Source organism: Pristiophorus japonicus, chromosome 11 (assembly GCF_044704955.1).
Source record: "Pristiophorus japonicus isolate sPriJap1 chromosome 11, sPriJap1.hap1, whole genome shotgun sequence".
NCBI classification, from domain to species: domain Eukaryota; kingdom Metazoa; phylum Chordata; class Chondrichthyes; family Pristiophoridae; genus Pristiophorus; species Pristiophorus japonicus.
Window position 1 is genome coordinate 17,026,967 of NC_091987.1, and position 27,324 is coordinate 17,054,290.

At 50.4% G+C, this 27,324-nt stretch overlaps 1 protein-coding gene across 5 annotated transcripts in view; it reads left to right on the forward strand.

Annotated features, from left to right (window-relative positions):
• The window catches only part of robo2 (roundabout, axon guidance receptor, homolog 2 (Drosophila)), a 790,970-nt gene that overhangs the window by 77,784 nt on the left and 685,862 nt on the right, over positions 1 to 27,324 (forward strand). For all 5 annotated transcript variants that reach the window (XM_070893255.1, XM_070893256.1, XM_070893258.1 and 2 more), the window contains exon 2: positions 17,378 to 17,704. In XM_070893255.1, the coding sequence (XP_070749356.1) occupies positions 17,378 to 17,704 (327 nt within the window). The remainder of the gene's footprint in view (positions 1 to 17,377; positions 17,705 to 27,324) is intronic.

Here is a 27,324-nt window from a genome sequence, read left to right on the forward strand (position 1 = left end):
TGTAATTATGTCAGGGGGATGCATAGCATACAGAGGCACTTGATGTCTAAAAATAAGACCTGCCGAGAATTCTTAGTCCTAGCAGCCTCTGATTGTGTCTCCTTGTTGTCATATTAAACACTGCAAATCTGGAAGGATTACAGAACTCTTGTTGAAATAGAATACAATTTCTAAGCCACTAACACATGCCTGAGAGCACCTCTCTATGTGTATAACCTTTATCTTATCTCTGTGATCGCAGATTTAATTGAACAAACACGGCATAGGGAAATGTGCTGTTGAATATTATCTGCAGTAATTTCATTAACATGTTCCGCGGTGTTAGTTCCTGTTAATTCCGGTGAACTGTTAGTTCCTTCTAACAGTTGGAGGTTTTCACCGCAGATTTCGCTCTTTCCTATTTGGAGTGGCAGAGAGAGAAATTATGTAATGTGGCGCCTTCTCGTGACTTCAGGATGTCCCAAAGCGCAGCACGGCTTCTGAAATGCACTCGAACACAAGCGCTGTTGTGGAAGTATAGTCACTGGTGTAACACAGGGAAACGCAGCAGCCAATTTGTGAACAGCAAGTTCCCGAAATAGCAATGAGATAAGTGGCCAGATTATCGGTTTTAGTGATGTTAGTTGAGGGATAAATATTGCACAGGTACACCGGGGAGAACTCCCCCTGCTCTTCTTCAAATAGTTCCATGGGATCCCTTACTGGGAGGGCAAACAGGGGCCTCGGTTTAACTCCTCATCCGAAAGATGCCTCCTCCTCTGACAGTGCAGCGCTCGCTTAGTACTGCAATAGAGTTTCAATTTATAGAATTTATATAGCACCTTTAACGTAGTAAAACACCCCGAGGCAGTTCACAGTAGTGTTATAAGACAAAACAGATAAATTTGACACTGAGCCACAGAAGAAGAAATTACGGCAGATTGGTCAAGGAGATAGGTTTTAAGGACCATCTTAAAGGAGGTAGAGAGGCGGAGAGATTTAGGGAGGGAGTTCCAGAGCTTGGGGCCCAGGCAGCTGAAGGCACGGCCACCGATGGTTGAACAGTTATTATCAGGGATTATAGGAGTGCAGGCCTCTCGTGGGGTTGTGGGGCTGGAGGAGATTACAGAGATAGGGAGGGGCGAAGGCCATGGAGGGATTTATATATAAGGATGAGAATTTTGAAATTGAGGCATTGCTTAACCGGGAGGTCAGCGAGCACAGGGGGTGATGGGTGAGCAGGACTTGGTGCGAGTTAGGCCACGGGGGCAGGCGAGTTTTGGATCACCTCTAGTTTAAACGTAGGGTAGAATGTGGGAGGCCAGCCAGGAGCGCATTGGAATGGTCAAGTCTAGAAGTCTAAAGGCTTGAATGAGGGTTTCAGCAGAAGATGAGCTGAGGCAGGGGTGGAGATGGGCGATTGTTACGGAAGTGGAAATAGGCGGTTTTAGTTATGCTGCGGATATGTGGCCGGAAGCTTGTTTCAGGGTCAAATATGACGCCTCAGTTGCAAACAGTCTGGTCTATATTAGGGCGCTAGAGCAGGGCTTGAACCCTTGACCTTTTGACTCAGAGACACAAATGCTACCACTGACCAAGGCTGACACATGGGAGAGGAGCAATCAAGAACTGATGCTTCACTCCCATTGCTAACCTAATTGAAACCCGTCTCTTGATCAAGCTCTAGGCAAAATATAAGATAGTCACCAATAAATCCAATGGGGAATTCAGTAGAAACCTCTTTAACCAGAGAGCGGTGAGAATGTGGAACTCACTCCCACAGGGAGTGGTTGAGGTGAATAGTTTTGATGCATTTAAGGGGAAGCTGGATAAACACATGAGGGAGAAGGGAATAGAAGGATATGGTGATGGGGTGAGATGAAGAGGGGTGGGAGGGGGCTGGTGTGGAGCATAAACACGGAGCACGGAGCGGTGGGGCCCACTGGCCTGTTTCTGCGCACCGGGACCCGATCCATTTCAGCCACTCTTTGGATGCAGTCACAATGTAGAGGTTGAAGGAGGATGTTTGCAAACCCTTCGCAATCCTGAGAGTCGACACTCCAGTGCGGCGCTGAGGGAGTGCAGCATTGCTGGAGGTGTGGGTTTCCAGATGAGGTGCTAAGTTGAAGTCCCGTCTACCTGTGGAGAGATCCCGTGGCACCTTTCGAAAGAAGAGCAAAGGGAGCCCCTCTGGTGTCCCAACATTCATCGCTCAATCCCCAGCAAGAAAGCAGAATGTACATGTACCCAGTATTGGCGAGATGGGGAGAGGGTGAGCTGGGGGAAGGGGGAAATACATGAAGCAGAGCGGGTTAAAGTGGGGAACAGGAGAGGGGCCCAAAGAACAACTGCAATTGGGGGGGGGCGAGTCCAAAGTTCACATTACTCTAAGTGTGAAGGGACTTGTGAGTAACTTGGCGATGAATTGAGGTTAGCCGTCGCAGTCAGAAGGACCTCAGCATTGGGACCATCGGAACAAGAGGAGGCCATTCAGCCCCTCGAGCCTGTTCCGCCATTTGTGGCTGATCTGTATCCAAACTCCATCCACCTGCCTTGGCTCCATATCCCTTGATACTCTTGCTGAGCAAAAATCTGTCCGCTCTCAGCTTTAAAATCATGAATTGAGCTGACATTTACTGCTTTTTGCGGGGAGAGTCCCACACTTCGCCCACCCTGTGCGTGAAGAGGTGTTTCCTAACCTCTCTCTCGAATGGCCTGGCTCTGATTTTAAGGTTATGTCCCCTTGTCCTGGGCTCCCGAACCAGTGGGGAAAAGGTTCTCTCCATCTAGCCTATCAATTCCAAATTTCTGAAAGCCTCAATCTGTGTCACCTCGCCGTTCACCTTCTGTATTCCAGGGAAATACAAACCTAGTTTATGGAATCTCTCCTCATAATCTCATAAGGGGTAAGCCACTGAGGACCGAGATCAGGAGAAACTTCTTCACTCAGAGAGTTGTGAACCTGTGGAATTCTCCACTGCGGCGAGTTGTTGATGCCAGTTCGTTAGATATATTCAAGAGGGAGTTAGATGTGGCCCTTACGGCTAAAGGGCCAAGGGGTATGGAGAGAAAGCAGGAAAGGGGTACTGAGGGAATGATCAGCCATGATCTTATTGAATGGTGTTGCAGGCTCGAAGGGCCGAATGGCCTACTCCTGCACCTATTTTTTTTCTATCTAACCCTAGATAATGTTCTGGTGAATCTGTACATTCCAAGGCCAATCTATCCTTTCGAAGGTGCCGTGCCCAGAACTGCCCTCCAGCTGTGGCCTAACCAGGGTTTTATAGCTATGGCTGGCACTGTGACCAGTTGGACATTAGGCAGGCTGTCGTGACATTGAACAGGGCCCCGTTCTGTAGCGCCTAATTGGAAATGGCCTCTGTGTTTTGGAAAATCTATGATAAATGGATTATCGTATCTGTATGATAAAACAGCTGCTCTGTGTTGCTGTAATTCTCGGAATCAAATATCAGCTATTTTTACACTGCTTATTTTGAATGATAAAAATAGCCTTTCATGTTAGCGGCCAATAAAGCTGGGGCCTGCTTAATGAACTAACAGTGCAGACAAACCTATAATCATGGGAATCGGAGAAACATACAGCACAGAAGGAAGCCATCCTGCCTGTGCTGGCTTTTATGAAAGCGCTCTCCAAATAGTCCCATTCCCCGCCCTCCCTGCTCTTTCCCCCAAACCCTGCTAATCATTCCTGTTCAGCTATATACTCTTTGGAAAGTCACTATTGAATCTGCTCCCAACGCCCTTTCAGGCAGCGCATTCCCCATCACAACAACTCACTGCGTAAAAACATTCTCCTCATCTCCCCCTCTGGTTCTTTTGCCAATTATCTGAAATCTGTGTCCTCTGGTTACCGGCCCTCCTGCCACGGGAAACAGTTTTTCCTTATTTAAAAGAAAAAATTGCATTTATATAGCGCCTTTCACGACCACCGGAAGTCTCAAAGCGCTTTACAGCCAATGAAGTACCTTTTGAAGTGTAGTCACTGCTGTAACCTTTAAAACATGGCAGCCAATTTGCACACAGCAAGCTCCCACAAACAGCAATGTGCCAGGTAATCTGTTTTTGTTATGTCGATTGAGGGATAAATATTGGCCAGAACACCTGGGTAACTCCCCTGCTCTTCTTTAAAATAGTGCCTTGTGATCTCATTAACATCTCATCCGAAAGATAGCACCTCCGACAGTGCAGCTCTCCCTCAGCACTGCACTGGAGTGTCACCCTGAATTTTTTTGTGCTTAACTCCCTGGAGTGGGACTTGAACCCACCACCTCCTGACTCAGAGGTGAGGGTGCTCCCCACTGAGCCACAGCTGATACTGTTACTCTATCAAAACCCCTCCAAGGAGAATAATCTCAACTTCTCCAGTCTCTCCACGTAACTGAAGTCCCTCATCCCTGGAGAGGGGGAGTACATCATTGACTATTCCCCATCAACACTTCTGCAGATGGCCTCATAGGTAAAGGTTCTGAGCCACACAGAACACAACGGCTCCAGGTGTGATCACCAGTCTGTGCTAAAGCAGCAGATCACAATCAGGGGATGAGTGGAGCCTCTGCATTTGGGCCTCGGCATACCCGAGCTGAATGGCCTCCTCCTGTTCCTGTGCAACAGGCTCGAGGGGCTGAATGGCCTCCTCCTGTTCCTGTGTAACAGGCTTGAGGGGCTGAATGGCCTCCTCCTGTTCCTGTGTAACAGGATCGAGGGGCTGGATGGGCCTCCTCCTGTTCCTGTGTAACAGGCTCGAGGGGCTGAATGGCCTCCTCCTGTTCCTGTGTAACAGGCTCGAGGGGCTGAATGGCCTCCTCCTGTTCCTGTGTAACAGGCTTGAGGGGCTGAATGGCCTCCTCCTGTTCCTGTGTAACAGGATCGAGGGGCTGGATGGGCCTCCTCCTGTTCCTGTGTAACAGGCTCGAGGGGCTGAATGGCCTCCTCCTGTTCCTGTGTAACAGGCTCGAGGGGCTGAATGGCCTCCTCCTGTTCCTATGTAACAGGCTCGAGGGGCTGAATGGGCCTCCTCCTGTTCCTGTGTAACAGGCTCGAGGGGCTGGATGGGCCTCCTCCTGTTCCTGTGTAACAGGCTCGAGGGGCTGGATGGGCCTCCTCCTGTTCCTGTGTAACAGGCTCGAGGGGCTGAATGGGCCTCCTCCTGTTCCTGTGTAACAGGCTCGAGGGGCTGGATGGGCCTCCTCCTGTTCCTGTGTAACAGGCTCGAGGGGCTGAATGGGCCTCCTCCTGTTCCTGTGTAACAGGCTTGAGGGGCTGAATGGCCTCTTCCTGCTTTTATATTCCTAACCGGTTTTATTTCCTTACATTTTTGAGGGTATTTATTTTTGCCGATGATAATAATTGTTTTGAAAGACATTCAGATGGACTGAAAGACTGAGAAAGGGACAGGAGTGCGGAGGGGAGCGGGGTTTGGGGATGGGGTGGGGTGTTGTGGCGTGCTGGTTATTTGCCAAGCGTTTGGAAAACGCCCCCTTTTGTCGGACCAAGAGAGAGAAGGTTGTCCCCTTGAGGTTCTGACTGGAGTGCAAGTTGAAGTCTCCCTCCGAGCCACTGTGATTTAAATCGGCCGACTAGAGGCCGGCAGCACAGTGGCCCTGCATCGCGATGTCTTTACCTAGCCGGGCACCCATGCAAGGCACGTCCTCGATCCAGCCCCACTCTCCAAGGCTGCTGCTGAAATTGCTGAAACACGATGAGCGAGCGAGCCACCCAGTGCCATTGTGCTGGCAGCTGCTCTCGTCCATCCCCACAGAGAACATCGCTACCAGATGGGGGCTCACGATATAAGTGATTAGAAGGTCGTAGATTGGAATACAAATTGGATTAAAAGAAATTAGATTGATATAAATCAAATTCAGTCACAACAATTTGCGCGTTTTTCCTACCAAGGGTACTGGATTACAGACCAACAGTGCGATAAGAATTAATGTCCCTTTGATAGTCCATCTGGGAAGGTTTGGATGCATAGAACATCTCTAATCTCACAATCCATTTGTCAGAGTCATGGTGTAAATGAGTACTTCATTCATTAACTTACTTAAGGAGGCCCACACAATCCTTGGAAAGTAAGAGTGTAAATGGGCGAGAGGAACAGAGGGTGCTAGGGGTATAAATTCACACATTACTAGCGACGCAGGTTAACAAGGCCATAAAAAGCAAACCAAGCACTGGGGTTCATTTCTGGAGGGATAGAATTGAAAAGATGAGAAATGATGTGAAATTTGTATCGCACCTTGGTTAGACTGCACGGAGTATTGTGTACATCTCTGGATATAGAGGCATTGGAAAAAGTGCAATAAAAAGATTTACTAGGAGGATACATACCCAAACTGAGAGGTCATACCTATCAGGAACGATTGAACAGGTTGGCGCTCTTTCTCGAGAAAAGAGAATGATAATGGTTGACCTATTGGAAGTCTTTAAGATCATGAAAGGGTACTAGCACGGACACGATGGACTGAATGGCCTCCTTCTACATAAGAACATAAGAAATAGGAGCAGGAGTAGGCTATATGGCCCCTTGAGCCTGCTCCGCCATTCAATAAGATCCTGGCTGATCTGATCATGGACTAAACTCCACTTCCCCGCCCGCTCCCCATAACCCCTTATCCCCTTATCGTTTAAGAAACTGTCTATTTCTGTCTTAAATATATTCAATGTCCCAGCTTCCACAGCTCTCTGAGGCAGCGAATTCCACAGATTTACAACCCTCTGAGAGAAGAAATTCTTCCTCATCTCAGTTTTAAATGGGCGGCCCCTTATTCTAAGATCATACCCTCTAGTTCTAATCTCCCCCATCAGTGGAAACATCCTCTCTGCATCCACCATGTCAAGCCCCCCTCATATTCTTATACATTTCGATAAGATCACCTTTCATTCTTCTGAATTCCAATGAGTAGAGGCCCAACCTACTCAACCTTTCCTCATAAGTCAACCCCCTCATCTCCGGAATCAACCTAGTGAACCTTCTCTGAACTGCCTCCAAAGCAAGTATATCCTTCCGTAAATATGGAAACCATATTTCTGTGTCATAGTTTTTCTATGATTCTATGCCGTAAAGCGAATGTTTCCACTTGTGGGGGGATACCAAAACTAGAGGCCATAAATAAATATAAGGTAGTCACTAATAGGTAATTCAGGAGAAAATTCTTCACCCAGAGAGCGGTGAGAATGTGGAACTCGCTCCCACAGGGAGTGGTTGAGGCGAATAGTATCGATGTATTTAAGGGGAAGCTGGATAAACACATGAGGAAGAAAGGAATAGAAGGATATGGTGATGGGGTGAGATGAAGAGGAGTGGGAGGGGGCTGGTGTGGAGCACAAACACCGGCTCGGAGCGGTGGGGCCCAATGGCCTGTTTCTGTGCTTTTCATTCTTCTTAGGCTAAAATAAAAGCTCATCTCTGTCCCCAGTCTCCACTTCAAAAAAAAACTTCCCTTGCACTGCCACGATCGGGCAGTCCTGAGAGTGAAGATCTCAGTCAATGTTTGGTATTGAGAGTCTGCTACTCAAGTCTCCTCTTGCATAGGTCTCCGGCAGTGGGCAAGAGATGTTTCCTCACCGGGAATGCAGTTTCGGCGGATGCATGTGTCCGGTGCCTCAGGACCCACTGACACTCGCCCATCACCCCCTGTGCTCGCTGACATACATTGGCTCCCGGGCCGGCAACAAGTCGATATTTTAAATTCTCATCCTTGTTTTCAAATCCCTCCATAGCCTCGCTCCCCTCCCTATCTCTGTAATCTCCGTCAGCCCCGCAACCCCCCCGAGATCTCTGCGCTCCTCTAATTCTGGCTTCTTGGCAGTCCCCTGATTTTAATCGCTCCACCATTGGTGGCCGTGCCTTCAACTGCCTGGGCCCTAAGCTCTGGAATTCCCTCCCTAAATTTCTCCACCTCTCTGCCTCTCCTCCATTAAGATGCTCCTTAAAACCTACCTCTAGGTGGTAGAGGTCGCGGGTTTGGGAGGTGCTGCCGAAGAAGCCTTGGCGAGTTGCTGCAGTGCATCTTGTAGATGGTGCACACTGCAGCCACGGTGCGCCGGTGGTGGAGGGAGTGAATGTTGAAGGTGGTGGATGGGGTGCCAATCAAGCGGCCTGCTTTGTCCTGGATGGTGTCGATCTTCTTGCGTGTTGTTGGAGCTGCACTCATCCAGTGGAGTATTCCATCACACTCCTGATGTAGATGGTGGAAAGGCTTTGTGAGTGCCAGTGAGTAAATTAATTCAGGATTTGATATCAATGAATTTTGTAAGATTATATTTGAGATAGAAGGTAAACCGTTGGAAACATGCGATTAAAATGCAGAAGGGTATGATTGACAGCCAATTGTGAGCAAGGATGGTTGTCTGTGACACTGCTGGGCGAGTGGTGAATGGGGAGTGAGGAGCTGAAGGTGACAGGCGTAGGTGCAGTGTGGGCTATGCTGGCATACAAATCAAGTTTTAATATTTAAAAGGGCAAGCAGAAGTTTAAATCGGAGTTAAATATTAATTATTCCTTTCAATTTCAAATATTTATTTAACATGATGAAGTCTCTTTTTTCAAAGAAATTGTGGATTGCAGCTAATCTTTGTGACAGGCCAGCAGAATGATTTCACAATTTATTTATTTACCCACACTTCTCGCCCATCCCATAATGCTCGACCATCCCATAACCCCTCGACCATCCCATAATGCTTGATCATCCCACAATGCTCGCCCATCCCATAACCCCTCGACCATCCCATAATGCTCAACCATCCCATAATGCTCGCCCATCCCATAATGCTCGCCCATCCCAATAATGCTCGCCCATCCCATAATGCTCAACCATCCCATAATGCTCGCCCATCCCACAATGCTCAACCATCCCAATAATGCACGGCCATCCCATAATGCTCACCCATCCCATAACCTCTCGACCATCCCATAATGCTCGCCCATCCCATAACGCTGAGTGAGCAGGTCCAGGTCCCGCTCCCTATTACCCCGTCTCACTGTACTGGCAGAGATCAGTGAGCCCATCTTAGACCAGGGATGGAACACGGGGCCTTCTGCCCCGGTATAGCTTGGCAGCACCCCAGGCCATCACCCGCGGAATCAGTGGCCAAGGCCACCCTTTCATACCACTTATAAAATCTTTCACCTGCTCACAGAAAGGCTTTGGCTGATACTGTGCCCCGTTGCTCCCAGCTGGTGCACAAAGTCTCTGGAAAGGGGGAGGTGTGGCGAGGGGTAGCCCAAAGATGAAGAGAAGAAAAAATGAAGGGTTGGGGAAGGAAAGAAAGTCTCTTTGATACAAAGCAAAATACTGCGGATGCTGGAATGTGAAATAAAAACAGAGAATGCTGGCAATCTCGGCGGGTCAGGCAGCATCTGTGCAGAGAGACAATATCATTGAAGAACCTTTGCTGCAAGGGGGTTGCAGTAACGAGTAAGCAAGGTTTGCTGCAAATATATGGGGCTTTGGTGAGACCACACCTGGAGTACTGTGTACAGTTTTGGACCCCGTACCTAAGGAAGGATATACCTGCCTTAGAGAGGGTGCAACGAAGGTTCACTAGATTGATTTCTGGGATGGGAGGGCTGTCCTATCAGGAGAGATTGAGTAGAATGGGCCTATACTCTCAGGAGTTTGAGAGGTGATCATAAGATCCTTAGAGGGCTTGACAGGGTCGATGTTGGGAGGACGATTCCCCTGGATGGGGAGTCTAGAACTGGAGGTCATAGACAATGTCCCCTCTAATTTTTTTTTAGTACTGTGCGACCCCTTTAAGGGGCCGTGCAGCTTAAAGGGAACATTGGTCACAGTCTCAGGATAAGGGGTTGGCCATTTAGGGCTGAGATGAGGAGAAACCTCTTCACTCAGAGGGTGGTGAATCTTTGGAATTCTCTGCCCCAGAGGGCTGTGGAGGCTCAGTCATTGAGTATATTCAAGACAGAGATCGATAGATTTTTGGACACTGAGAGGAATTAAGAGATATGGGGATTGGGCGGGAAGTGAGGTTGAGGTCGAAGATCAGCCATGATCTTATTGAATGGCGGAGCAGGCTCAAGGGGCCATATGGCCTACTCCTACTCCTAATTCTTCTGCTCTTAAAACCGAGCAAGGACACCCTTGCTTGGTTTCATTTACCGTTCGTTGACTCACCGTATTTCTCACTGATCTTCCCCTGTCCTATCCCACAGTCTCTATTTTATATTCATTGAGGCAGATTAACTTCTACACAGTTTCAATTAAAGCAGCGTGCGAAAATGCGTCTTAAAATTGCCCAAATAGGTTTTCCTCAGCTCTTTCACATAATGACTAGACGGGCATTTACCCGATCAAGCTGCTTAACCCACACTGAGTTCAATTTAAAGTGTCTCGCAATCTCAAAATGATTTGAAGAAGCATAGAGTGTTTATCCATTCTGAATGAATTGAGTAGCTGGAATGGAATATAAATTCCTAATGAACGGTTTGACATTGTTCCACTGCTGTGCCGTGCCACACCGCCCAACCTCTCATTTTCTTTTCCGTATATCCTCTCTCCCCTCGATCTTTGTCATCTCCTCTCACAATCACTCGGACACGGGGTTCCATGGGCATATTCAGAGCCTCTGGTCGTTCACCCGAGTGGCCATTCGAGTCCACACCATAGATGGTTTGCAGCACATTCGGCCCATCCAGCTCTCTGCTAGAGCAGCCCACTCTCCCTGCTCTCTCGTATTGTATCTTACCCCTGCTTCAAGTCTTTATCCACGCAAGGTCTCCAGGTTTGGTTGGGTAATCAACCTGAGCCCGAGGAAAAGAGTGTTCGAAGATCAGGCCCTCAAATCTGCCACCAAGCTCATGGTCTACAGGGCTGTAGTGATACCCGCCCTCCTGTATAGCTCAGTGACATGGACCATATATAGTAGACACCTCAAATTACTGGAGAAATACCACCAACGATGTCTCCGCAAGATCCTGCAAATCCCCTGGGAGGACAGACGCACCAACGTCAGCGTCCTCGACCAGGCCAACAACCCCAGCATCGAAGCACTGACCACACTCGACCAGCTCCGCTGGGCGGGCCACATTGTTCGCATGCCTGACACAAGACTCCCAAAGCAAGCGCTCTACTCGGAACTCGTACATGGCAAGCAAGCCCCAGGTGGACAGAGGAAACGTTTCAAGGACACCCTCAAAGCCTCCTTGATAAAATGCAACAACCCCACCGACACCTGGGAGTCCCTGGCCAAAGACCGCCCTAAGTGGAGGAAGTGCATCCGGGAGGGCGCTGAGCACCTCGAGTCTCGTCGCCGAGAGCATGCAGAAAGCAAGCGCAGGCAGCGGAAGGAGCGTGTGGCAAACCAGACTCCCCACCCACCCTTTCCTTCAACCACTGTCTGTCCCACCTGTGACAGAGACTGTAATTCCCGTATTGGACTATTCAGTCACCTGAGAACTCACTTTTAGAGTGGAAGCAAGTCATCCTCGAATTCGAGGGACTGCCTATGATGATGGAGGGAATCATGGGAAAACCCAATTTTCACCTCACCGGACCCTGTCTTCACCTGGTGATAAGAGGCACTGTAGCATAGTGGTTACTTTACACAACTAGTAATCCAGAGGCCTTGACTAATGAACCAGAGACACGAATTCAAATCCCACCACTGCAGCTGGTGAAGTTAAATTCAGTTAATTAAATAAATTTGGAATAAAAAAATTAGTATTAGTAATGGTGACCATGAAATTATTGGATCGTCGTAAAAACCCATCTGGCTCACTAATGTCCTTTACGAAAGGAAATTTGCTGCCCTTACCCGGTCTGGCCGATATGTGACTCCAGACCCACAGCACTGTGGTTGACTCTTAACTGCCCTCTGTGGTTCAAGAAGGCAGCTCACCATCACCTTCTCAAAGGGGCTGTTAGGGATGGGCAATAAATATCAGCTTGCCAGCGACGCCCACATCCCATAAACAAAAAATGTCCACACATGTACACTTTTTTAGGAGGGGTTACTGGCTTCATCTGTTCCTCTTCTTAGCCCAGGGCCAATTGGGAAAAAAAAAACATTTATCTGCTGCTTTTACTGTATTGGAGTGGAGGGAGTAATTCTGACACCGGACAGGTATGGGGAAAAGGTCATTGAAGGTGTCAGCCGTGGCTCAGTGGGCAGCACTCTCGCCTCTGAGTCAGAAGGTTGTGGGTTCAAGTCCCACTCCAGGAACTTGAGCACAAAATCCAGGCTGACATTCCAGTGCAGTGCTGAGGGAGCGCTGCACTGTCGGAGGTGCTGTCTCTCGGATGAGACGTTAAACCAAGGCCCCGACTGCTCTCTCAGGTGGACATGAAAGATCCCACGGCCACTATTTCGAAGAAGAGCAGGGGAGTTCTCCCCGGTGTCCTGGAGCCAATATTTATCCTTCAATCAACATAACATAAAAACAGATTATATGGTCATTATCACACTGCTGTTTGTGGAAGCTTGCTGTGCGCAAATTGGCCACCGCATTTCCCACATTATAACAGTGATAACACTTCAAAAAGTATTTAATTGGCTGTAACGTGCTTTGGGACATCCTGTGGTCGTGAAAGGCCCCACCTGGAATATTGTGTTCAGTTTTGGTCTCCTAATCTGAGGAAGGACGTTCTTGCTATTGAGGGAGTGCAGCGAAAGTTCACCAGACTGATTCCCGAATGCGGGACTGCCATTTGAGGAGAGACTGGACCAACTGGGCCTTTATTCGCTGGAGTTTAGAAAGATGAGAGGGGATCTCATAGAAACATATAAAATTCTGACGGGACTGGGCAGGTTAGATGCAGGAAGAATGTTCCCGATGTTGGGGAAGTCCAGAACCAGGGGACACAGTCTAAGGATAAGGGGTAAGACATTTAGGACTGAGATGAGGAGAAACTTCTTCACTCAGAGAGTTGTTAACCTGTGGAATTCCCTACCGCAGAGAGTTGTTGATGCCAGTTCAGTGGATATATTCAAGAGGGAGTTAGATATGGCCCTTACGGCTAAAGGGATCAAGGGGTATGGAGAGAAAGCAGGAAAGGGGTACTGAGGTGAATGATCAGCCATGATCTTATTGAAGGGTGGTGCAGGCTCGAGGGGCCGAATGGCCTACTCCTGCACCTATTTTCTATGTTTCTGTATTTCTATATAAATGCAAGTCTTTCTAGCAACTCACTCAGTTGTATCAAAAGAACTCGACGAGAAGGCCCAACCCCCTGCATACAGTTTTGTTTTCCATATTTAAGAAACGATATACTTGCTTTGGAGGCAGTTCAGGGAAGGTTCACTCGGTTAATACTTCATTAAATTTGGGACATCCTGAGGTTGTGAAAGGTGCTATAGGAATGCAAGTCCTTTCTTTTTTTACAAACTGAAATCGAAGAGGTTGGTTCTGAGGATGCTTTTGAGGAGAGGGGTGGGGACTAGGGGGAGAGCAGCAGAGTGCTGAGCCACGATAGTTGAAGCTCCAGACACCTCGGTGGAGCAGAGGGAGGTGGGTGAGAATGATTGTGAAGGGCAGGGGTGGGACCTGGGGATGAAGGAGGCACTTTGCAGTGAGGTCATGAAGGGGTTTTGTTGCAAGGAGCAGGAATTTGACAGTGACCCCTGAATATAGAGCAAAAAAGCTCTCCACAAACCAAAGAATGAAGGGGATAACCTTTCCTGGGCAATGTGAAGTGGGACTAATTGGAGAGCTCTTTCAAAGAGCCGGCACAGGTAGATGGACCGAATGGGTGCCTTGTATGCTGTAAGGTTCTATGCACAAGGCCTGCCTGGTCTGTTTGGACCAAGCATTTACCCCTGAGCCTATCTAACTTGACGCTTCCTGAAAAACTCTTTCATTTTGATGGAAAATGGATGTGCAGAATGTTCCAAAATACCAAAATGATGCTGAGAGGTTATTTCCCCCGGGCTGAGGAGTCTCGAACCAGGGGTCACAGTCTCAGGATAAGGGGTCGGCCATTTAGGACTGAGATGAGGAGGTATTTCTTCTCTCAGAGGGTGGTGAATCTTTGGAATTCTCTGCCCCAGAGGGCTGTGGTTGCTGAGTATTTGAGTATATTCAAGGCCGAGATCGATAGATTTTTTCGACTCTAGGGGAATCAAGGGATTTGGGGATCGGGCGGGAAAGTGTAATTGAGGTCGAAGATCAGCCGTGATCTTTCTTGCATGGTCCCGGAGCAGGCTCGAGGGGCCGTATGGCCTCCACCTGCTCCTAATTCTATCAAAACAGCCCTATTGATACAGAGGATTGCGCAGGACTGAGTTTGGCAGATCCCAGTCTGACGTTCTGGGGGTGAGGAGGAGGGGGACAATTGCAGTAGTTCCACAAACACAATTTCTGACAGTCATTCCGTGAAGACCAGGCTCCCTTTAATTTGATGTTCTTGAGGCCAATTATGAGCAGTTGGACGCGATGCGTTTGCAGGTACAGGCTGAAGCAGATAAGGCTGCTTTCATTTAATCATTGCGAGAGCTGAAGCAGCCAGTTAATGAGATGATGGCAGTGAGGTCATTATGCGTGACTTTCTCCCTTGCTCTGAAGGGGTTTAACGAGTGATCTTCTGGTACTGATGGAACCTGATTTAAATAGAAGTTGGAGTTTAAAATCTGATGTCCTTGTTTAAAAATGCTGCATGCGGGACTCCTTAAAGAAATAGTCAAAGAGTATGTTGAAGGGACAGTTATCACACAGTTGCGCCATAAGGAAGAAAGATTTACATTTATATGGCACCTTTACGGCCAGTGAAGAACTTTCTTGAAGTGTGGTCACTGTTGTAATGTAGGGATGTCCGGCAGACAATTTGTGCACAGCAAGCTCCCACAATCCGCAATGTAATAATGACCAGATCATCTGCATTTAGTTTTGATGGTCGAGGGATAAATATTTGCTAGGATACCAGGAGAACTCACCCTATGTTTCTATGTTTCCTCTGCTTCCAATAGTAACAGTTCGATCTTTTATGTCCATCTGAGGGACGGACGGGGCCTCGGTTTTAACGTCTCATCCAAAATATGGCATCTGGGACAGTGCAGTGCTCCTTCAGTACTGCCCCTCCGACAGTGCGATGCTCCCTCAGTACTGCCCCTCCGACAGTGCACTGCTCCTTCAGTACTGCCCCTCCGACAGTGCAGTGCTCCTTCAGTACTGCCCCTCCAACAGTGCGGCGCTCCCTCAGTACTGCCCCCTCCGACAGTGCAGCACTCCCTCAGTACTGTCGAATCGACAGTACAGCCCTCCCTCAGTACTGCCCCTCCAGCATTGCAGCACTCCCTCAGTCCTGCCCCTCCCACAGTGCAGCGCTCCCTCAGTACTGCCACTCCAACAGTGCAGCGCTCCATCAGTACTGCCCCTCCGACAATGCGGCACTCCCTCGCTACTGCCCCTCCGACAGTGCAGTGCTCACTCAGTCCTGCCCCTCCCACAGTGCAGCGCTCCCTCAGTACTGCCCCTCCAATAGTGCGGCGCTCCCTGGAGTCGCATGTAGGCCCAGATCGGGTAAGGACGGCCGGTTTCCTTTCCCAAAGGGACATCAGTGAACCAGCTGGGTTTTTATGACAATCCGACAGCTTCACGGACACTTTTACTGACACGGGCTTTTTATTTTCAGATTTTTAAAAAACTGAATTCAAATTCTACCAACTGCCAGGGTGTGAATTGAACTCACGTTCCCTGGATTATTCGTCCAGTAACATAGTCACTGCACTAAGGTAGCCAGTGAACATTGTCAAGAAACAGATCAGCCAATTGCTCATCTCATTAGAGACACGCTAGCCGAGAGTTTATGGTGCTGATCTCGAGGTCAGGAGTTCAAATCCCACAGTGGTACATTGTGCAATTAAATTCAATTAATCTGGTCATTTGTGGATTATGACCGTGAACACTGTCATAAAAACCCAACTGGTTCACTCATGCCCTTCAGGGAAGGGAGCCTGCTGACCTTAACCTGATCTGCGCCTATGTGTGACTCCTGTCCCAAACCAACGTGACTGACTCTTACTGTTTCTTAGGGCACCAAGGGATGGGTAATAAATACTGCCTTGCCAGTCTAGCCCTCATCTCAAGAATTTAAATGGCTGCAGTGTTTTCTCGGCATCAGCAGTTAGCTCCAGAGCAAATCATTGCAAAGCTTTTGGACAGTTCTATAGAAGGTGAAGTAGTGTTCCCTTCTCTGTCACCATACCATGGGAGAATCATGGAGCTCAGAGACGGTGTGTGTGAATGGTCGTACACATGAAGACCTCGAACCCTCCGACCCACCGCCCCTCCAACCCCGACCCAACCTCTTCTCCAGCCCACCCAACCCCCCTCCAAAGCGCCCCTCCATCCACCCCTCCAACCCTCCCGTCCCCCCAACACCCCCTCCAACCTCCCGCGCCCCCCCCCTCCAACCGGCCTGCAATCCCCCCTCCCCCCTCCAGCCCCGCCCCCTCCATTTTACTTCCTCAGTGATTTAGTGCCACCTTTTCTGAACTGCATGGTTACATCGTATTTACAGCACAGAAACAGGCCATTTGGCCCAACCGCTCCCTGCCCGGTGTTTATGTTCCACATGAACCTCCTCCCACCCCTCTTCATCTCAGCCCATCACCATACCTTCTATTCCTTTCTCCCTTGTGTGTTTATCCAGCTTCCCCTTAAATGTATCGATACTATTCAACTCAACCCCTCCCTGTGGCAGCGAGTTCCACATTCTCACCACTCTCTGGTTAAAGAGGTTTCTCCTGAATTCCGCATTGGATTTATCAGTGACTGCCTTATATTGATGGCCCCTAGTTCTGCTCTCCCCATAAGTGGAAACATCTTCTCTGCGTCTAACTTGGTGAACCCTTACATCATTTTTAAAGACCTCTATCGGGTCACTTTTTAAAATTCATTCACGGGATGTGGGCGTCGCTGGCCGGTATTTATTGCCCATCCCTAATTGCCCCTTGAGAAGGTGGTGGTGAGCCGCCTTCTTGAACCGCTGCAGTCCGTGTGGTGAAGGTGCTCCCACAGTGCTGTTAGGGAGGGAGTTCCAGGATTTTGACCCAGCGACGATGAATTTCCAAGTCAGGATGGTGTGTGACTCGGAGGGGAACGTGGAGGTGATGGTGTTTCCATGCGCCTGCTGCCCTTGTCCTTCAAGTCTGCTCAGATTTCTCTTCTCTAGAGAAAAGGGCCCCAGCCTGTCCAGTCTTTGCTGATGTGTATAACCTCTCAATTCTGGCATCATTCTGGTATATCTTTGTTGCAGCTTTTCCAGTGTCTCTAGATCCTTTCTGTAACATGGATACTGTGCACAGTACTCTAACTGTGTTCTAACCAAGGTTCTATATAGGTTTAAGATATTTTAACATATCCTAAGCACTGGACGTCCTGTAAACGTAATTACATTCTCTCTCTCCTTCTCTCTCTCAGGATCCCGTCTCCGTCAGGAGGATTTCCCGCCTCGGATCGCGGAACACCCGTCCGACCTGACCGTGTCCAAGGGGGAGCCGGCCACCCTGAACTGCAAGGCGGAGGGGAGACCCAGCCCGACTGTCGAGTGGTACAAGGACGGGGAGCGGGTGGAGACGGACAAGGACGACCCCCGCTCCCACCGCATGCTGCTGCCGAGTGGCTCCTTGTTCTTCCTGCGCATCGTGCACGGCCGCAGGAGCAAGCCCGACGAGGGAAGCTATGTCTGCGTGGCCCGCAACTACCTGGGGGAGGCCGTCAGCCACAACGCCTCGCTGGAGGTGGCCTGTAAGTACCTGGCCGCGTGACGATCGCCGGTTGTACAGCGTGTGTGGTGGTTGTTGTTGTTGGTGCTGCGTTTCTCCCCGCAGCGGTGTGATTGGACAATGGACCTTCAGTCCTGGTGTGGTCGCCAAATGCATTGTCCCAAATATGGGGGAGGGGATTATTGCCCCTGAAACGCTCTGTGGCTTAGCTGTGTCCCAGCCTCATGGAGGTCCGCGAAGGCTGTGGAGTTTGTGCACCTTGCAGTACTTGTTGGCTTGCTAGCTCCTTGTTTCTGATGGTGTACGTTAATACAAAGTCCTTCTGCAATGCTTTTCCCTTTGGGTGCCTTGTGCTGTCTTGCGTATGGTCTCTGGACGTGTGTCGGTATTTACAGGGGTCCCCGGGAGGGTGTCAATATTTACAGGGGGTCTCTGGGAGAGTGTCAATATTTACAGGGGTCTCTGGGAGTGTGTTACTATTTACAGGGATCCCCAGGAGTGTGTCAATATTTACAGGGGTCCTCGGGAGTGCGTCTGTATTTACAGGGGGTCCCCGGGAGTGTGTCTGTATTTACAGGGGCTCCCTGGGAGTGTGTCTGTATTTACAGGGGTTCCTCGGGAGTGTGTCAGTATTTACAGGGGGTCCCTAGGTGTGTGTCAGTATTTACAGTGGGGTCCCTAGGAGTGTGTCTGTATTTACAGGGGGTCCCTGGGAGTGTGTCAGTATTTACACGGGATCCTCGGGAGTGTGTCAGTATTACAGGGGGTCCCTGGGAGAGTGATGGTATTTACGGGGGTCCCTGGGAGTGTGTCAGTATTACAGGGAGTCCCTGAGAATGTGACGGTATTTACAGGGGTCCCCAGGAGTGTGACGGTATTTACAGGGGACCCCCTTTAAATATCGTCACTCTCCCGGGGACCCCCTGTAAATACGGACACGGTCCCAGGGACCCCCTGTAATTACTGACACACTCCCAGGGACCCCCTATAATTACCGACACACTCCTGGGGATCCCTTGCAAATACAGACACACGCCCTGTGAGCTCTGTAAATACCGACTCACTCACGGGGACCCCTGTAAATACCATTACACTCCCTGGGACCCCCTGTAAATACTGACACATTATTTACAGGGGGTCCCAGGGAGTGCAAAGGTATTTACAGGGGGTCCCCGGCAGTGTGTCAGTATTTACAGGGGGTCCCTGGGAGTGTGCCAGTATTTACAGGGGGTCCCCGGGAGTGTGATGGTATTTACAGGGGGTCCCTGGGAGTGTGTCAGTATTTACAGGGGAGTCCCGGGAGTGTGTCAGTATTTACAGGGGGTCCCTGGGAGTGTGTCCGTATTTACAGGGGGTCCCCGGGAGTGTGTCCGTATTTACAGGGGGTCCCCGGGAGTGTGTCAGTATTTACAGGGGAGTCCCGGGAGTGTGTCAGTATTTACGGGGGGGGTCCCGGGAGTGTGTCAGTATTTACAGGGGAGTCCCGGGAGTGTGTCAGTATTTACAGGGGGTCCCCGGGAGTGTGTCCGTATTTACAGGTGGTCCCCGGGAGTGTGATGGTATTTACAGAGGGTCTCCGGGAGTGTGTCAGTATTTACAGGGGGTCCCTGGGAGTGTGTCCGTATTTACAGGGATGTCCCCGGGAGTGTGATGGTATTTACAGAGGGTCTCCGGGAGTATGATGGTATTTACAGGGGGTCCCCGTGAGTGTGACGGTGTTTAGATTTTTGTTGGGTATGAGGTATCAAGATTATGGAGCAAAGGCGGTTAAACGAGGCTGAGGTTACAGATCAGCCACGATCTGATTGCATAGGGGGAACAGGCTCGAGGGGCTGTTTGGCCCCCCCTCGCCTCGCTGCACGTGTGACTTTGCCTCTGTCCTTCTGACATAAACTCTGCTCTCCGCTTGACAGGCCTCGTTGCAGATTAATAGAGTCGCCTTTTCCAAGTGCCTTTCTCTTTCTGTGAATGATGGAGAGGAATTTGCCTCACCTGCTCCCCGCAACGCCCCCAGCACACAAGCCTCCCTTTCCACCCTCCCACCCCCCAACCCCCGCCTCCCTCCACTCTCCGTGTCCCCGATACCCGATCCAATTTCCACTGGCATTTCCGACAGCGCTTTTCGATAAATCAAAAGCTTGGGGTGGGCCAGCCTGGTGGCTTCGAGCTGTAGCTGCTGCAGCTGGTGGGAGGTCGAGGGTCAGCCCAAGCCCGATATGGGGGAAAATTGCAAAAATAATAAGAGCGGGTCTCGGCGCTGGGACACAGTAGACGCGATCAGAGAGGGGTCAGTGAAATCTGAGAGAAGGCAGTCGCAAAAGGCGCTGTTCTTAAAACAGCTCGCCATCCAACCTGACACCGCCTTCCCAGTTTATGTTATTTTAATGCCTTTTCTCAGCTGCAGCTGATCAAGTATGCTCTGTTTTTGCTTGGTGCGGGGGGGGGGGAGGTCTGAATATTGCCGTTTTCTCTGCGGACCCTCGACTCTTAAAGGGGCAGCGCCTCTTTGCTGGAGGCGGTGGGTGCAAAAGATCCCGTGACGCTTACTTGAAGAGCAAGGGGAGGAGGTCTGGGGGGGGGGCACGCTCTCCCGGAGCACAGACCGGCGTTCCCTCCCGGAGCAAACGTCTCCGCCAAGCAGATTCAAAACCGGGTCGTCTCATTTCGGTGCTGGTTCTGGGATCTTTCTGTGCTTAACATTGGCTGCTGTGTTTGCTGAGGGTCACCATGGCAATAACGGTGCGTGTGGAGAAGGTTGGGAGGTGTCCGGGATACTTGAAGCCGGCCTGCAAGAGGCCTGCCCGAAGTTTCAGGAGAATGGCACGGGAAATAATCTGGAGCTGAGCTCACGTCACCGGCGATTAATTGCTTCCCCGGCTGAGACGGTAACGAGAGGGCACAAATCTATGATGCTCACACGAAGGAGAGTGGGCGATTAGAAATTTCTTTAAACTATTGTTGGTGGCAGAGACCATCAATTCTTTCAAAAGCAAAGAACATAGTTGCTTAGATGCCTTCCTTTTTACATAGATAATCGGCATCCACCTACCCTCCCCATACCCCCCAACCCCACCCTCCCCATACCCCCCAACCCCACCCTCCCCATACCCCCTAACCCCACCCTCCCCATACCCTCCAACCACACCCTCCCCATACTCCCCAACCCCACCCACCCCCACACACCCTAACCCCACCTTCCCCATACCCTTCAACCACACCCTCCCCATACCCTCCAACCCCACCGTCCCCCATACCCCCTAACCCCACCCTCCCCATATCCCCCAACCCCACCCTCCCCCACGCCCCCCAACCCCACCGTCCCCCATACCCCCTAACCCCACCTTCTCCCCATACCCCTCAACCCCACCCTCCCCCACACCTCCCAACCCCACCGTCCCCATACCCCCTAACCCCACCCTCCCCATACCCCCCAACCCCACCCTCCCCATACCCTCCAACCCCACCCTCCCCACACCCCCTAACACCACCCTCCCCATACCCTTCAACCACACCCTCCCCATACCCTCCAACCCCACCGTCCCCCATACCCCCTAACCCCACCTTCCCCCAGACCCCCTAACCCCACCTTCCCCATACCCCCCAACCCCACCGTCCCCCATAACCCCCAACACCAACGTCCCCAGACCCCCTAACCCCACTGTCCCCCATACCCGCCAAGCCCACCCTCCCCCGTACCTCCCAACCCCACCTTCTCCCCATATCCCCCAACCCCACCTACCCACCTTCTCCCCATATCCCTCAATCCAATGGCACTATTTGGAAGACGCGCAGGGGATTTCACCTGGTCAACGAGGCAGGAAAACTGAAGAGCGGGGTCAAATCTGCTGTCCCATCAGTAGGATAAGATGGATACCCTGAATCTCTTTAATATTTCCCCTTGGGATGTTGATATTTGCTGCAACCTGAGCTACTCCTTGACATGGGATTGCGTAAGCCAGATAAAGTCATAAGGAGAGGGGATTGCAAGCAATCCAAAGACCAGGTTAATTTTTATTTGAAGAGTGGATCAGGAGTATAATTTAGGGACACAGCCACAATCTGAAAGAAAAACTTGCATTTCCACGACCACCGGACGTCTCAAAGCGCTTTACAGCCAACAAAGTACTTTTGATGTGCAGTCACTGTTGTAATGTGGGAAACACAGCAGCCAATTTGCACACAGCAAGCTCCCACAAACAGCAATGTGATAATGACCAGATAATCTGTTTTTTTGTTATGTTGATTGCGGGATAAATATTGGCCCCAGGACACCAGAGATAACTCCCCTGCCCTTCTTCGAAATAGTGGCCATGGGATCTTTTATGTCCACCTGAGAGGGCAGACGGGGCCTCGGTTTAACGTCTCATCCGAAAGACGGCACCTCCGACAGTGCAGCACTCCCTCAGCACTGGCACTGGGAGTGTCAGCCTGGATTTTTATGCTCAAGTCCCTGGAGTGGGACTTTGAACCCACGACCTTCTGACTCAGAGGTGAGGGTGCCTGGCCACTGAGCCACAGCTGACACGATAACTGAGGCAGGGGGTTTTCCCTTTCACAGTGAGAGGGGCCGGTGGAGTGAGAACGAGCCAAAGCTTGCCCATAGATGAAGAATTCCAATTGCTTCACGGCCCCGATTCAAGATGGTTTCTCATCAGCCCAGCAAATAAGCCCCAGACAAGTGACTCAGTGCCTCGTCCCCTCATTGTACAATGAGAGGAGCGGTTCAGTGCCAGACAAGCTGGAGGCGTCTCTCTGCTTTATTTTCAGTTATTTTTTTGGCCTTAAATGAACAGGAAAGCTGATAGGTTTGTCACGTGCCCTTTGACCCCTGCCCCCCCCGCCCCACCAGTGAGTCTCCTAACCACTGTGTAGCATTCAACACCCCATTTGAGCACTCTGCCCGTACAGAAGAGGCACAGAATTACCGAGGGACTGCGTTCATTTTAAATGAGTTAACATCGAAGTCCAAACAGCCAACCAATCCTTACACCCGCCCCCCCCCCGCCACCCTCCCCCAGCCCCAACCGGTTCAGTCGATAGATCAAGCTGCTGTCCATGTATTTAACACCCGGGGCTGTGGCTGGGTCCCTGGGGGTATCGAGTGACGCAGGCGAGATCAGAGGCAGCCTCGGCCTTCCTCGAGCCCACATGGCCCCTTCTGTTCCTTGAACGCGTTGGCGCCACGACTGCTTGGTGTGTGTGTCCTCCCCCCTTCCCGCAGCCCCCCCCCCCCCCCACCACTAGAAATATAATCCTCGATCCCCCCTTCCTGCAAACACGATCCGACCTGACTCCCAGCGGAGGTCCGTCCACTTAACAAGTTCAGCACAAGTCAATCCTCCAGTGAGCCCAGCAATTCTGTTTGTATTTTCGTGAAGGGGGCGAGAAATAAACTCAATACATCGACCTGCGTGCCCTTCCCGAACACACCATCTCTTAAAGGGGCCACCTCGTTCTGGGATGTTATGGTTGGAGAAGGCCTCCCAGCTGGATTCTTGGGCCCCTGCCAATACGGCTAGTGTGGTAACAGCAGTGTTAGAATCGGCCCCTGTATTACAGAGCTGAAAATACTCAGCCAGGGTCCTTGCTCCTGATCACTATCCAGTGCAAACACCCACCTGTCCTCATCCCTCCTTCCCCTACATCTGTAGCATAACTTCCACCCCATCGTATTCCAGTCCCCTTAAGGTAAAGGCCATTCCATTAACCTTTGTCACTATTTGTTGCAACATTCTGGCCTCTGAGTCTCAAAGGTCGTGCATTCGAGTCCCGCTCCACGGACCCGAGCGTTAGTCCGAGGCTGACTCTCCCAGTGCAGTGCTGAGGGAGTGCTGCACTGTCTGAGACGCCGGCTTTCGGATGAGACATTGAACCGAGGCCCCGGTCTGCTCTCTCAGGTGGACGTTAAAGATTCCACGGCCACTATTTCACAGAAGAGCAAAGGGGAGCTCTCCCCGGTGTCCTGGGACCAATATTTATCCCTCAACCCACATCACTATACACAGATGATCTGGTCATGTATCTCATTGCTGTTTGTGGGAGCTTGCTGTGCGCAAATTGGCTGCTGCAGCAACTACACTTCGGAAGTACTTGATTGGCTGTAAAGTGTTTTGGGGCCTGAGGTGATGAAAGCCGCTATAGAAATGTAAGTTCTTTCTATTTCTTTTAATGCCTCTCCAAAGCTGAATTAATCGGCCAACCGTACCAGCAGCTCAATTATCTCCGAGGCTACAACAGAAAGCGCAGACCAAGGGAAGCCTGACTGAAATGAAAGCCAGTAACTAACTGGGTGACATTAAATCACCAGTACCCTCAATGAACGCCAGCAGTCAAAGTTTCCGAGATCAGGAAGGGAACTCTATCCCGAGAAGCTGTTCACGGAGGTGAAGGGTTTGAATCCCCGGGGACGTAAATTAAACATTAAGAAGGGGCTGCCCCACAATTGTTGACCTGAGCGCTTTCTCCCGCTACGCTGAGCAACTGGCTGTTTTTGCAGCAATTTTCTGTGATTTTTTTTTAATGAGGAAGTTAGGAGCAAGAAGGAAGGTCACCCAAAGTGTAAGAGATCTGTGGCATAGGTTACCAGGGAACGGCACTGGAGCGGACTGGGTAAAACCAATCAAGAACTATTTAGATGTGTTCCTGGAGCGAGAAGAGAGGGAGGAGGGGATTGAGGGATAGAGGAAAAGGTGGGTAGGTGGGGTTGGGGGATATGGGGAGAAGGTGGGTAGGTGGGGTTGGGTGATATGGGGAGAAGGTGGGTAGGTGGGGTTGGGGGATATGGGGAGAAGGTGGGTAGGTGGGGTTGGGGGATATGGGGAGAAGGTGGGTAGGTGGGGTTGGGGAATATGGGGAGAAGGTGGGTAGGTGGGGTTGGGGGATATGGGGAGAAGGTGGGTAGGTGGGGTTGGGGGATATGGGGAGAAGGTGGGTAGGTGGGGTTGGGGGATATGGGGAGAAGGTGGGTAGGTGGGGTTGGGGGATATGGGGAGAAGGTGGGTAGGTGGGGTTGGGGGATATGGGGAGAAGGTGGGTAGGTGGGGTTGGGGGATAGGGGGAGAAGGTGGGTAGGTGGGGTTGGGGGATATGGGGAGAAGGTGGGTAGGTGGGGTTGGGGATATGGGGAGAAGGTGGGTAGGTGGGGTTGGGGATATGGGGAGAAGGTGGGTAGATGGGACTGAGGGATATGGGGAGAAGGTGGGTAGGTGGGGTTGGGGGATATGGGGAGAAGGTGGGTAGGTGGGGTTGGGGGATATGGGGAGAAGGTGGGTAGGTGGGGTTGGGGGATATGGGGAGAAGGTGGGTAGGTGGGGTTGGGAGATATGGGGAGAAGGTGGGTAGGTGGGGTTGGGAGATATGGGGAGAAGGTGGGTAGGTGGGGTTGGGGGATATGGGGAGAAGGTGGGTAGGTGGGGTTGGGGGATATGGGGAGAAGGTGGGTCGGTGGGGTTGGGGGATATGGGGAGAAGGTGGGTCGGTGGGGTTGAGGGATATGGGGAGAAGGTGGGTAGGTGGGGTTTGGGGATATGGGGAGAAGGTGGGTAGGTGGGGTTGGGGGATATGGGGAGAAGGTGGGTAGGTGGGGTTGAGGGATATGGGGAGAAGGTGGGTAGGTGGGGTTGGGGGATATGGGGAGAAGGTGGGTAGGTGTGGTTGGGGGATATGGGGAGAAGGTGAGTCGGTGGGGTTGGGGGATATGGGGAGAAGGTGGGTAGGTGGGGTTGGGGAATAGGGGGAGAAGGTGGGTAAGTGGGGTTGAGGGATATGGGGAGAAGGTGGGTAGGTGGGTTTATCTTTCCAAAAGCGTTCAGTTTCTTGAGCACATAATTTTCTTATTTTCAACTTTTAAAAGTTTCAGCCAAGTCGAAGCTTGAATGAAAAAGGAATAGTTTAATGGCGGTTTAGGTCAGGAAGTGAAGCTTGGTTTGCAGACTGCATCTTGCTGACTGCCTGCCTTGTGCAGTCCGAATCAATATCATCCAACAGAAATCGCTGGCCAGCCCCAGGTGAACCTACAGCACCACCATTTTAGCCATGTGCACTAATCTTAGTCGAGAATGAGTCACACACAACACAGGTAGAAAATGTTCACGACCCCCAATGTCCCCCCTAATTTCAAATTCTTGCAGGCTGTCCCTTTAACGGGATACGGGGCTCATTCAAAGTTGCGCACCCGTGTGAAATTTCACGTTGCGAATGCTGGTCTTGGGCCACGAGGGATCGACAGACATTCGCGGGGCCGCGCGGCTTGGGGAAACGCAGCACGACATGCGTGTAAACTTACTCAACGGGTGGGTACCACCATTCAGTGACGAACAGAGTAAAGGCCTCACATCGATCAATAAAACCCCATCGCACACTCTGCTTTCCATCTTACCATTCTATCAACAACCGTGCAAAAGGGTTAAAGTTCACACAATCATGTCCTGCGAAAATGAATACATTGAGGGCACGTGACCAACGGCAGTGTCTCGTTACTCATTTATTATTTACTAATCAGGATTGCAATTAACCACATCTGGATTCTCAATTAGCCACATGTGGCTAGCTGCTACAGTATTGGGCAACACGGGTCTGGATGGAACCAGTTGCCTAATTACAACATTGTCGGGCGCTGATTGTTAAGGGAATATCTCTGATTTGTATCCTCAAAGAAATATGAAACACTGACATTCAGTGAAGGAAGGGAATGTCAATAAAAGTCGGGCCTAAGGCTGTTGCTAAAAGACATTTAGCTTAAAAATGATATATTTTTTTGTGATATTAAAGAAAGAACTTGCATTTATATAGCGCCTTTCACGCCACCGAGGCGCTTTACAGCCAATAAAGTGCTTTTTTTTTCAAAGTGTAGTCATTGTTGTAATGTAGGAAACGCGGCAGTCAATTTGTGCACAGCAAGCTCCCACAAACAGCAGCGTGATAAACGACCAGATAATCTGTTTTTTAGTGATGTTGGTTGAGGGATAAATATTGGCCCCAGGACATCGGGGAGAACTCCCCCTGCCCTGCTTCGAGATAGTGCCGTAGGATCTTTTACCCGAGAGAGCAGACGGGGCCAAAATCTCATCCAAAAAACGAGACCTCTGACAGCGTCGCACTGGGAGCGTCAGCCCAAAATAACTAAACACATTTGTACGACTTTGCATTCTTTGTGATTGTAGTGGCGAAGCTAACACATTTAAAATAAACATTAGCGCCTGTCTTAAAATGACAGACAGACCAACATCAGATGAATAAATGAAGTGTATGTTGTTAATAGTTGCGCACTGTCATTTTAAGCACTTCCTAAAGCTTTCACTAAAAGCTTATGGACAGGTACAAAAAATAATTGAAAAGGCTAATAGAATGTTGGCCTTTATGTCGGGAGCTGGAATACAGAGGGGTGGAAGTTATGTTGCAGCTGTACAGAGCTCTGGTCAAACCCCTATGGGGAGTAACTGTGTCCAGTTCTGGGCCCCGCCCCAGGGAGGATATATCGGTCTCGGACAGGTTCACCAGAACGATACCGGGGATAAAATTACGAGGGCAGGTTACACGGAATGTGTTCCCTCGAGTGTAGAAGATTGAGGAGGATTTAATCGAGGTGTTTACGATGATTAAAGGATTCGATAGGGTAGAGCGAGAGAAACTATTCCCTCCGGT